Below are 13,209 nucleotides of genomic sequence, written 5' to 3' on the forward strand. Positions count from 1 at the left end.
TATGGAGGTTCCTCAAAAAGCTCAAAATAGAAATACCATTTGACCCAGGAATTCCCCTCCTAGGAATTTACCCTAAGAATGCAGCAGCCCAGTTTGAAAAAGACATATGCACCCCTATGTTTATCGCAGTACTATTTACAATAGCCAAGACATGGAAGCAACCTAAGTGTCCATCAGTAGATGAATGGATAAAGAAGATGTGGTACATATACACAATGGAATATTATTCAGCCATAACAGGAAAACAAATCCTACCATTTGCAACAACATGAATGGAGCTAGAGGGTATTATGCTCAGTGAAATAAGTCGGGCAGAAAAAGACAAGTATCAAATGATTTCACTCATCTGTGGAGTATAAGAACAAATAAAAAAACTGAAGGAACAAAATAGCATCAGACTCACAGAACCCAAGAATGGACTAACAGTTACCAAAGGGAAAGGGACTGGGGAGGATGGGTGGGAAGGGAGGGATAAGGGGGAGAAAAAGGGGGCATTACAATTAGCAGACATAATGTAGGGGGGTGCACAAGGAGGGTTGTACAACACAGAGAAGACAAGTAGTGATTCTATAGCATCTTACTATGCTGATGGACAGTGACTGTAATCGGGTATGTGGGGGGGACTTGGTGATGGGGGGAGTCTAGTAAACATAATATTCCTCATGTAATTGTAGATTAATGATACCAAAAAAAAAAAAGAATTAGAAAGTGAGTAATCCTGTAACAGTTAAAGAAATGATTAAAAATCTTGTGTTAAAACTCCAGGCCAAAATGGTTCTGCTATCATTTTACCTGACAGAAAAACAACAAAAATTTCTGATCTTACACTGCCTATTCCAGAGGATAGATGGGGAGCAGTCTCCAGCTGAATCAAGCATAACAGAGGACCGTATGAGAAAGGAAACTCACCTGTCAGTCTCATTCATGAATATAGTTGCAAAAATACTAAACAAAATACTGGCCAACTAAACCTTAGCAGACATAAAAACCTGACCAAGTTGGATTAACCTAGGTTAGCAAGGGTATTTTAATATTAAAAGTTCATAATGTAATTTTTCCGAAGAAGTCATACCATCATCTTAATGGATAGAGATGCAGCTTGGTTAACATTCAAAAACAGATTATCATAAAAATATCTCAAGAACAGAGGGGAGTTTTCATAATCTATTAGAAGGCATCAACAATAAACCTAAAGCAAATACCATACTTAGTACTGAAGTAGTGAAAGCCTTACCTTTGAGGTCAAGAGAAGAATGCCCATATCACTATTATCATTCAACTTTATAGTACATGTTCTACCTAGGTAAGTAAGATTCAAAACAAAAGTAAAGGTACTGAAAAGAGGAAACAAAACTGTTAATAGTTGTAGGTGATAAAATTTTATCCAAAAGTATATTTCACAAACAGACCCTCAGATCATCTTTTACAAAAACAGGGCATTTGTTTTTTAAAAATGACATAATGGTAAAAATGAAGTTAATCAGACACAAGTTGATGTAGGTCTTGTTTTGAGTAACTGGGCAATAAGCAGAACAGGCAGACACATGGCTCACTTGTTTGATTCCTGTCTCTCTGGGGTCACTGTCTTTAGTTGCCTGATTTTCTAGTATCTTGAAAACTGTTGTTTTATATGTTTTGTTTTAGTGTCTTAAACTGTTGTTTCATATAAAAAGCATGTGTTTGTTTTTGGTTGCTTCAGATGGAAGGGTAAATCTGGTCTCTTTTTCCCTCTTGGCTGGCAGCAGAAGTCAGTTTAATTAAGTGGCTTATCAACTCTTAGTCTTCTTTTGTTAATAAAGGGTTTATTTTAACTTAAACTTTGTTCTAGTGCAAGGCCTTTTCCTTAAAAGCATGTATAGATTTTTAAAAATTTTGTTTTTAAAGTACTTGGTAATTTAAAGGCCCAATTTGTGAGGACCTGTGGAGTAGGGACCTGAGGTGGAGAATTGCTGAGGCTTTTGTCATTCTCTGCAGCCACCTGCTTTGTTATCTCACCACCTCTGGAGTTTTGACCCACTCGTGTTTCATAAATTTTAATGAAAGACATATTGAAAGAAATCACTGATTGGCCTACATCATTGTGCCATATCCGTGTACTGGCTCAGAATGAAAGTCTCTACGAAATTACTCTGAGTTAACTTTGTGGAAAGCCCTGAACTCCGTTTTCTAGCTTGTCTGATTTGGCTAAGTCAAATTAAAGGTGATTTGCAAAAACTTTTATGTTTTTGGCACATTGCTATGGTTTATTTTTAAGGCAGAGAAAATTGTCCAAATATTAGCACACATATTACAGAACTGCAGATAAACACTATGTATAGTTTTATAGAGTATGGTGTGCTTTTCTAAGGAGTTTGTAAAGAATGTGGTTTAGCTTGCCAGTGTGTGATAATAAACTTATTTCTTGTGTGTGATTATGAGCTTTATAATTCAATAGCAGATACTTATTTTCATTGTTAAGTTACAATTCAGATGTTCTTGGCTTAACTCAAATTTTCTCTATATCTCACAAAATTAAAAAAATATGAGACCAAAACTTACTTTCAAAAGATGCTTCATATTAATAAGGATCCAGCAGAGAGAAGGAAATCGAGCTCTTTGAAGAATCCCTAAATATCATTTCATTCCATCATTTTCAGCCTCCCTTCCAGCAGTCAGATCCATCCTTAGAAGGCACTGGAATTCAGGCTCCCTTGGTTTCTGGGCTGTACTGGCTGAGCTAACGAGCAGTGTAATGGCCAAGAGCCAGGGGGAAATAGAAGAGAAGCCAAAGGGCCTAGATTATTTGAAACTATTAAAAATTAACATCACAGTAATGAGGGATTGACTGCCTTCCCATGCTGGGTTCTAGTCCTTTGATCAAAGGGTGTCTTTTCCTTACTGCTCTACACAGTCTTAATCACAGCAGCCTATATAAATACTTGGATGTGGGGTAGGATGAAAATGAAAAAAGGATTAGAAAAAGCATGTACTCTTTTTTTTTAATTAAGCCTTCAGATGAATTCTGAACGACGTTTTAACAAAAACTTAAACATGTTAAATGCTGTTGCTATGCTTAGATAAGAAGTAGAAGGGTGTTTTGTTTTTGGTGGTTCTTAACAGTATGTGTTTTTCTTTTCAGCTACTATGTCAGGATTGTTGCCTCCACCACCTGCGCTCCCTCCGAGACCTTGTCCATCCCAGGTAGGAGGCAGATGTTGATTTCTGTAAATGTTGTAGGGATGTTGTCCTACACTGTGCTTCCTTTGCAAGGGTCTGTTGCCACAGAACTGGCCAGTTAGATTCCCAAGATGACATCTGGGTGAAGAGAGCAGAAAGTGGTTGAATTTCTGCTTATCCAGTCAGTTCCTAACCTCATTGGAAAAGGGAAAGTTTCCTTAATAAGCAACCAAATGTGTACTGGTTCACTCTTGGCTGTGGAGGGTTGCATGTGGTTTTCATACAGAGAGGAGCAGAAGAAAGGGCATCTTTCCAACCAGGGGCAGGGGACATGATTTTTCTATCATAGTATGTGAAGTCCGGGTGCCTATATTTACATCAGTGTTTTAGGAACTGTGTTAATTCTGCACAAACTAAAACTAAATGGTCATCAACATGAAGTTAGTGCTGTTGTTTCGATCTGTGGTGCTTTCTTTAGGTTGGTATTTTCCTTTGGAATAAGCTGAAACAGCAGGAGTTGGGAGAGCCTGTCACCAAAATCTGTTTCACCTGTGAATTTATTCTGCCTTATTTACACACACTACTATGGCCTTTCAACTTTGCAGAGTTGAAAATGAAAAGCAAGCAGCAAATGTGGAGTGTGGTAAAGGGTGCTATAGATCCTTCCTCTCATTAATTTCTGCTGAAGAAACTATCTTTGAAGATGCTCTCTGACTTCTGGCAGAAAATGTTGGGCAATTTCAAACAGTCCCAGTTTCTACCTTACTGCTCTGGGTGATTCAGAGCATACCTTTCCATACAGTGCATCTCAGGACTCACTGAGTCACTGAAACCACTTTTAACATTAGCTTGTCCTTATTTTAGAGAATTAGATGGTCTTTAGCATCCGCTCAACCTTGAAACAAAAATACCAGGAGGTATTGGCTTCTTGCTTCAGTTTGAAGGTAATTAATACAAAGCCCTGTTCTTCCTGACCCACACAAATCAACAAGTGAGAACCCTTTTTCCAGTACTCTAGCACTGGCTTTAAGATATATTAGTTACTCAGTCAACAAGTGTTTATTGAGTCCCTTCAATATATCTAATGCCAAGCTTTAGTTCTGTCCTAAGCCTTTCCCTTGTTATAATTTCTGCTCATGTTAATCATTAGCTCTGTTTATAGAGCATGTCTTGCCAATGGGTTTCAGCTACGGGCAAGTTCTCTATGGATTCAGTGAGACCAAAGAAATGACAGTGGAATGTTTTTAGGGTGAAAGGGTTATACCCAACTTTATTCCCACGGTGTCAGGTCAGTCACTAGAATCCCGTCCACTCAGAGCAAGTCTGCAGGCAGCAGGCCGGTCTCTGACTCTGGGCCCCTCTACACCTGCAGCCATCTCAGTCTCTGTCCTCAGTGCTGCCACCACTTCAGTCTCATCTCTGCTCTCTTGCAGCAGTACCACCGTGTTGCCCAGAGCACTGGGCAGCTATTTGTATAGAGTCAATAACAATGTATTGCCCACATGTGTGTAGTGAGCTAGCTGACCAGGGCCAGGGGAGAATCCTGGCCACAGGAACCTTTACTTTATCCACAGAGCATCTACAACAGACCATTTTGCTAAGTGCTTTCAATGCATATTATTTAATCCTCACAGAAACCCTGTGAAGTATATACTAATATCCCCTTTTTTTAATACATGAGGAAATTGAAGACTCTAGGGGTTAAGCAGGTCACCCCAGGTAACATAGCTACTAAATAGTAGAGTCGGCTCCCAAACCGAGGTCCATGTCCTAACGGCCCCTCCCCTTCCCTTCACTGGAGTCCAAGTGTCTGTGTATACAGGAACACAGGGATCCGTTTGTTACACTGGCAATTGAGGCATTCACTTCTGTTCCCCTAAGGAGGACCTAGATGAGATGAGGCTCCTGATTTGCACCAACAGCAAATCTGGACTTGGTCACAACAAAGGTAGTGGGCATTCTGGAGGTGCTTATCTACCAGCTGCTGGTTTCACACGAGGGCTTGGGAGCCACCTGGGTGAATGTGTGGAAGACCTGCTTGAAAGGGCTTTTGTGACCATCCTCCTTATGTTTCTACTGCTGCACAGGTGACAATAGATACTTCCTGGTAGTGAAGTGTGCTGCTGCTGTCAGCAGTCCTTATCTGAGCTGCTGAGGTGGGCTCCCGGCTGGCTTTGCGGCTTAGTGATCGAGTATCTGATGGGGGACTGGGAACTCTCAAGTCCCTGTTGATGAGTGAGGCTGCTTCTTTGTCTACCAGATTTCCCATCACAATGTAAACAGTGAGCCCAGCACTCAGCCCAAGCCTCCATCTCAGCTGCCTGACCATGGAGATTTCAGACTGCAGAAACAGGTGTGTAAGAAATGCCGGCAGCAAATCCCTATGCCACTTCCCTCCCTGCACTCTGCCCCTTTTGCCCACTCTAAGTGTGGCACACATATTCACCAGAGGAAGTCCTTGGTAATAAACACGTGATTGTATTTAGTCTTTGTGAAGTATCAAGTTCCTAAATTGGCCCCAGGGGAAACTCAACCGTCTGTATGGGGCACCTATGTAGTCTAGCCTTTCTCAAACTACTTCTGATAAAACAGTCTTCTAGGAAATTTATAATAGGGCTCTGTGGTAAGACAAATTTGCAGGCTGCTGCTCTGGGAGAGTCACAGTGTATATGAGCCCATTAAAGGCTTTGAAGTCCTATAGTAAAGAAACTTGGCCAGTTCTGTTAAAGCTAGCAGTTTCTTAACTTCTATGATTGTTCGTCTCTTTATTTACAAAATACCTGTTAATATCCTGAGGGCTTAGTGTTTAGGAAACATTATTACACACCAATCTTAAGGTATTAGTAAGAACATTTCCAAACCTCTTTCATCTGTCACTTCATCTCTTTACTCTGTGATTAAAGTTAAATTTTTATAACTTAAGACAATAGTTGTACCTAGATGAGTTGAAAATGAAAATGTTTATTGTATATTAGCTTGGGATTTCAAATTGTTATGTTTTCAGCTTGTGTTTTCTTCCTTGCTTTTCTAATCCTTCTATCTTACTCTCTCATGAGGTCATTTTTGCCACTTCACACAGCAAATTTTATTACAGAAAACTTCAAACACTCTGAATTCTTCTTTTCTGTTAAAATTTTTTGAATGTTCCTTGGTATATATAGACTATCTGTCTATCTATATATATACACATACACACATACCCTTAACTACGGAAACTTCTTGTTATGGGGCTTAAACTGTAGTACCTAGGGGAGAAACCAGGAAGCCTGATATAATTAAAATCACTATATTATTAGTATAATGTGTATAATGTGGTAGAATAAAGTAGTATAATGATTAGTAGTAATTATTAGTCTGAGAAAAGATTTAAAAGTTTTGGATTAAAATTTTCAATTATTAAATTGATAAATGGGCAAGACTCGATTGTAATAAAGAAAACATTTTATTCCTTCAAAGGCACACTATTTAAAAAACTGTGTGGCTAATGAATGATGTACTTCCAGATTTTATGTATTCAAGAGAAAAGAATTTGTACATTTGCATGAATGTGCGCCAAGATATATATATATAGATCGTTGGTACTACATTAAACATATATCTCTACTTTTATCGAGTGAGAGAGATGAGCTATAGGTTTTCAGTATAAAATGCAGTTTAGTTGGCCCCTACTTATACCAGCCATCAGTATGATATGAACATCTGGGTTAAGTTATACAAATGGGGCCCTGGAGTTAGGAAAAGGAATACATTCAAATAAACATCTTATTTTTCATACTATAGGTAAGATCAAAATGGACCAAGTGGATATAAAAAGAATCAAATGGTTTGTGTCCTATATTTTCCTGTGGACCAGGGCATGATATTTTGGCTCAGTTCAGAAGAGGTGACACATTCTTTTTGTAAAAAACTCATTCATAGCATAAATGACTAAAAAGCAATTCCAGTTAACTATTTCGTGTGGAGCAGTGTTAAAATGATAGTTAACCTTAGTAATTAAAGCTTACTGTTTGCATATAAACTAAGTGTAATGCCATCTACACAGTTGGTGCTTGTCCTGTGGCTAGTTCTCTGCCAAGTGTCTATATTTGGTACTTCAATAGTTAAGTTCCTCTAATAGTGTTGATCTCATGCCAGATTTCTTGTGGCTATTATGATAGAGCCATAGCTTCAGTGTAATTATCTTTAATAAAGAGTTTTTTGGTAGCAAAGGGTAATCTTTTCAGTTTTATATTAGCATCACATTTGATGAATTGAGACTCCCTGTAATGTGCTCAGAATTGTCCTATTTTTACCACTAACTTCTCACCTTAATAATGGCATGTACTCCTCACCAACAATGTAATAACTGTTAAAATTGCATTGTAGGGTGAAAGCATTTCATCAATGCTTCTATGGAGGAAGCATTTCATCAATGCTTCTAAGCTTAGAGAGACCAAGAAGGCTTTGTGGAAGGGCTGAGATGACTAATATAATGAGTCTAAAGAAAATAAGACAACTTTTCTTTTTAGGTGGCTGAAAAGTTAGGAGCTTTATCATAGAGAAAAAGCAAATGTAAAGAAACTCATGACAGAGGTCCCCATGTGTTCAAGTAATACTGAAACTTGGAAAGCTCGGAGAGTTCAGGGGAGAGAGGTTTACTGTTCAGAGGTGGCAGCGAGGAGCAAGTGGCCTGCTCAGTTGAGTCCGGTGGTGTCAGAGCTGGGGCAGTGGAAGGGGCCCCTGTCAAGAGAGTTCTGTCCCAGGAGCAGTCCCTCAGGGGAGAGTGCAGGGTGTCAGCCCAGTGGTGCTCATCCTTGTAGACATTGGAATCATCTGGGGAATTTTGATCCTTCTGAGGCCTGGGTCCCACCCCCAAAAATTTTGGTGTGGGAACAGGCCTGGGCATAAGAGTTTTAAGAAGCTTCCCAGGGATTTCTGAAGTGCGGTCATGATTGACAAGCACTGAATTAAGGTAAGAAGAAGAAATGTTCAAAGAAGTTGGGACTGTAGGGTTTTTTTGATGGAATGACATGAGTTCTTGTAGTGGGAGGCTTTCTCGAGTTTAGGGGTGTAGAAGGCATGAGGTCAGATTAGGAGATGTACCTAGACCCTGTGGGGACAAGAATCCAGAGTATGACAGATGGCCTGGGAGTCTTAGGCTTCTTGTGATGGCTGATGTCGTCATGGTCAGAGGCATGACGGGAAGGTCTTGCTAGAAGGAATAGTCACTGTGTTCCTTAAGTTCTGTGTGGACATTGTGAAGGACTAGCCATGAATACAGATGGCCTTGAAAGGAAACCTTAGTCCACTCAGCCTTATCTGACTTTGTCATCTGGCTAGAATCAGGTCTCTAAGGCAATTTTGAACCCAATAGGAATATGCTGGGCATGCTACTCTATTTCAAAGCCAAATTTCTTATATATAACTGTTTATAAAATGGTACCTTTATTTGATTTGGGAGGAAAAACAGGCTCACTTAAACTCAAATGGCAGTGTGTAGGCCCTGAACTTCTTCTGAAATGCTTATACTTTATGCTTTTTTTTTTTTTAGATAATTATTTTTTATTGAAGTGTAGTTGACACACAGTATTACATTACATTAGTTTCAAGTGTACAATACAGTGATAAAACATTTATATACATAATTGTAGGTTCCAGCTATCACCCTACCAAGCTGCTACAATATCTTGACTATATTCCTTATGCTATACATTACATCCCGGTTACTTATTTATTTTACCATTGGAAGCCTGTCCTTTTTTTTTTTTTTTTTTTTTGTGAGGGCATCTCTCATATTTATTGATCAAATGGTTGTTAACGACAATAAAATTCTGTATAGGGGAGTCAATGCTCAATGCACAATCATTAATCCACCCCAAGCCTAATTTTCGTCAGTCTCCAATCTTCTGAGGCATAACAAACAAGTTCTTACATGGAGAACAAATTCTTACATAATGAATAAGTTACATAGTGAACAGTACAAGGGCAGTCATCACAGAAACTTTCGGTTTTGCTCCTGCGTTATGAACTATAAACAGTTCAAATATGAATACTCATTTGGTTTTTATACTTGATTTATATGTGGATACCACATTTCTCTCTTTATTATTATTATTTTTAATAAAATGCTGAAGTGGTAGGTAGATACAAGATAAAGGCAGAAAACATAGTTTAGTGTTGTAAGAGAGCAAATGTAGATGATCAGGTGTGTGCCTGTAGACTATGTGTTAATCCAAGCTAGACAAGGGCAATAAAACATCCACGTATGCAGAAGATTTCTCTCAGAACGGGGGGGTGAGGTTCTAAGCCTCACCTCTGTTGATCCCCAATTTCTCACCTGATGACCCCCCTGCGACTGTGCCTGTCTTAGGTTGTTCCTCCCTTGAGGAATCTTACCCGTCTCTGGCTAACCAGTCATCTTCCGGGGCCATACAGGGAAATGTAAAGTTGGTAAGAGAGAGAGAAGCTTATTGTTTGAAATGGTTAGCTTTTTACTTCTTTGCATATTTATGCCCTGTAGCTTCTATGCCCAGCATTTTTCTTGAGGTATCTTTACCACTTGGAAGAGTTATGATACTTGGTAAATTTGATATGAGGCACGAATTCTATTTAAGGGTTGTAATTAGGAAGGAAGAAGAAAAGCTATAGAAGTAGCAGGCGGAAGAAAACATGGGAAGATTGATTATTTCTTTGACATATCTTCTTGTAGAGTAACTTCAGCGTGTATAGGTTTTAAGCTACTACTTAAATTGTGCACACACATTAACATAATAGGAGTATAGTTACATAATCAAAGCATATCTGTAATTACCAGCCATCTCCAGTGAAACCAAGAAAACCAGTTAGGCACCTTAGGCATTTGTGAAAACTTATCTATGATATGGTGGACATTGTCCAACTGAACTTGAACAGTCTGAGAGAAATCACACAAATTAAAACAACCCATTCCTGGGGAATGTTCACATCCCTTATGTTCTTTTAACAGTAAATAGTCTGTAGTTGTAAGATTTTGGAGCGCTACAATTTGCACTTCTCCTAATTCTTGGTTGAGTTCCAACAGTATAGATCCAGTCAAATTTGTTGTTTTACTGTATGCACAGGCCAGCTTAGATATCTCCTTCATTCCCATGGCAAGTCCAGGAGCTGATGGGATGAGTGCATCTACAGCTGTAGCATTGCGTGGATCTTTGTTGGGGTTTTTTGATGATCATCTTCTGGCATGAGTCTTCCAGAGAGTGCTGATGTTGGAAGTTCTTTTTCATATCGTATCTTAGTTCACTTTCGGGGTAGCCCAATTAGGCTTTGATCTTCTGTATAAATGCAAACAGACCCTTTGCCTACACTTTTATATGCCCTTTATACCCTTGTGTAGAACTCATTGGAGGTTACCACACAGGAACTGCCCTTTTTGTTTTGTTTTGTTTTGTTTTGTTTTTGGTATCACTAATGTACACTTACATGACGAATATTATGTTTACTAAGCTCTCCCCTATACCAGGTCTCCCCTATAAACCCCTTTACAGTCACTGTCCATCAGCATAGCAAAATGTTGTAGAATCACTACTTGCCTTCTCTGTGTTGTACAGCCCTCCCTTTTCTCCTACCCCCCCATGCATGCTAATCTTAATACGCCCCTACTTCTCCCACCCCCTTATCCCTCCCTACCCACCCATCCTCCCCAGTCCCTTTCCCTTTGGTACCTGTTAGTCCATTCTTGAGTTCTGTGATTCTGCTGCTGTTTTGTTCCTTCAGTTTTTCCTTTGTTCTTATATTCCATAGATAAGTGAAATCATTTGGTATTTCTCTTTCTCCGCTTGTCTTCTTTCACTGAGCATAATACCCTCCAGCTCCATCCATGTTGCTGCACATGATTGGATTTGCCCTTTTCTTATAGCTGAGTAGTATTCCATTGTGTATATGTACCACATCTTCTTTATCCATTCATCTACCGATGGACATTTAGGTTGCTTCCAATTATTGGCTACTGTAAATAGTGCTGCAATAAATATAGGGGTGCACTGATCTTTCTCATACTTGATTGCTGCATTCTCAGGGTAAATTCCTAGGAGTGCAATTCCTGGGTCAAATGGTAAGTCTGTTTTGAGCATTTTGATGTACCTCCATACTGCTTTCCACAATGGTTGAACTAACTTACATTCCCACCAGCAGTGTAGGAGAGTTCCCCTTTCTCCACAGCCTTGCCAACATTTGTTGTTGTTTGTCTTTTGGATGGCAGCCATCCTTACTGGTGTGAGGTGATACCCCATTGTAGTTTTAATTTGCATTTCTCTGATAATTAGCGATGTGGAGCATCTTTTCATGTGTCTGTTGCCCATCTGTATTTATTCTTTGGAGAACTGTCTGTTCAGTTCCTCTGCCCATTTATTAATTGGGTTATTTGTTTTTTGTTTGTTGAGGCGTGTGAGCTCTTTATATATTCTGGACGTCAAGCCTTTATCGGATGTGTCATTTTCAAATATATTCTCCCATATTGTAGGGATCCTTTTTGTTCTATTGATGGTGTCTTTTGCTGTACAGAAGCTTTTCAGCTTAATATAGTCCCACTTACTCATTTTTGCTGTTGTTTTCCTTGCCCGGGGAGATATGTTCAAGAAGAGGTCACTCATGTTTATGTCTAAGAGGTTTTTGCCTATGTTTTCTTCCAAGAGTTTAATGGTTTCATGACTTACATTCAGGTCTTTGATCCATTTTGAGTTTACTTTTGTATATGGGGTTAGACAATGGTCCAGTTTCATTCTCCTACATATAGCTGTCCAGTTTTGCCAGCACCACCTGTTGAAGAGACTGTCATTTCGCCATTGTATGTCCATGGCTCCTTTATCAAATATTAATTGACCATATATGTCTGGGTTAATGTCTGGATTCTCTAGTCTGTTCCATTGGTCTGTGGCTCTGCTCCTGTGCCAGTACCAAATTGTCTTGATTACTATGGCTTTATAGTAGAGCTTGAAGTTGGGGAGTGAGATCCCCCCTACTTTATTCTTCTTTCTCAGGATTGCTTTGGCTATTCGGGGTCTTTGGTGATTCCATATGAATTTTTGAATTATCTGTTCCAGTTCATTGAAGAATGTTGCTGGTAGTTTCATAGGGATTGCATCAAATCTGTATATTGCTTTGGGCAGGATGGCCATTTTGACGATATTAATTCTTCCTAGCCACGAGCATGGGATGAGTTTCCATCTGTTGGTGTCCCCTTTAATTTCTCTTAAGAGTGACTTGTAGTTTTCAGAGTATAAGTCTTTCACTTCTTTGGTTAGGATTATTCCTAGGTATTTTATTTTTTTTGATGCAATTGTGAATGGAGTTGTTTTCCTGAATTCTCTTTCTGTTGGTTTATTGTTAGTGTATAGGAAAGCCACAGATTTCTGTGTGTTGATTTTGTATCCTGCAACTTTGCTGTATTCCGATATCAGTTCTAGTAGTTCTGGGGTGGAGTCTTTAGGGTTTTTTATGTACAGTATCATGTCATCTGCAAATTTAACAGTTTAACTTCCTCTTTACCAATCTGGATTCCTTGTATTTCTTTGTTTTGTCTGATTGCCGTGCCTAGGACCTCCAGTACTATGTTAAATAACAGTGGAGAGAGTGGGCATCCCTGTCTAGTTCCCGATCTCAGAGGAAATGCTTTCAGCTTCTCGCTGTTCAATATAATGTTGGCTGTGGGTTTATCATAGATGGCCTTTATTATGTTGAGGTACTTGCCCTCTATTCCCATTTTGCTGAGAGTTTTTATCATGAATGGATGTTGAACTTTGTCAAATGCTTTTTCAGCATCTATGGAGATGATCATGTGGTTTTTGTCTTTCTTTTTGTTGATGTGGTGGATGATGTTGATGGACTTTCGAATGTTGTACCATCCTTGCATCCCTGGGATGAATCCCACTTGGTCATGGTGTATGATCCTTTTGATGTATTTTTGAATTCGGTGTGCTAATATTTTGTTGAGCATTTTTGCATCTATGTTCATCAGGGATATTGGTCTGTAGTTTTCTTTTTTGGTGGGGTCTTTGCCTCGTTTTGGTATTAGGGTGATGTTAGCTTCATAGAATGAGT

At 39.1% G+C, this 13,209-nt stretch overlaps 1 protein-coding gene across 14 annotated transcripts in view; it reads left to right on the forward strand.

The window, feature by feature from the left end:
- Positions 1 to 13,209, forward strand: part of REPS2 (RALBP1 associated Eps domain containing 2) — a 274,803-nt gene that overhangs the window by 184,073 nt on the left and 77,521 nt on the right. For 8 of the 14 annotated variants that reach the window (XM_057496022.1, XM_036912894.2, XM_057496024.1 and 5 more), the window contains 2 exons: positions 3,119 to 3,180; positions 5,417 to 5,509. In XM_057496022.1, the coding sequence (XP_057352005.1) occupies positions 3,119 to 3,180; positions 5,417 to 5,509 (155 nt within the window). The remainder of the gene's footprint in view (positions 1 to 3,118; positions 3,181 to 5,416; positions 5,510 to 13,209) is intronic. The other 6 variants (XM_036912895.2, XM_057496026.1, XM_057496028.1 and 3 more) reach the window with 1 other exon arrangement.

The sequence above is a fragment of the Manis pentadactyla genome, chromosome X, assembly GCF_030020395.1.
Source record: "Manis pentadactyla isolate mManPen7 chromosome X, mManPen7.hap1, whole genome shotgun sequence".
Classification (NCBI taxonomy): Eukaryota; Metazoa; Chordata; class Mammalia; order Pholidota; family Manidae; genus Manis; species Manis pentadactyla.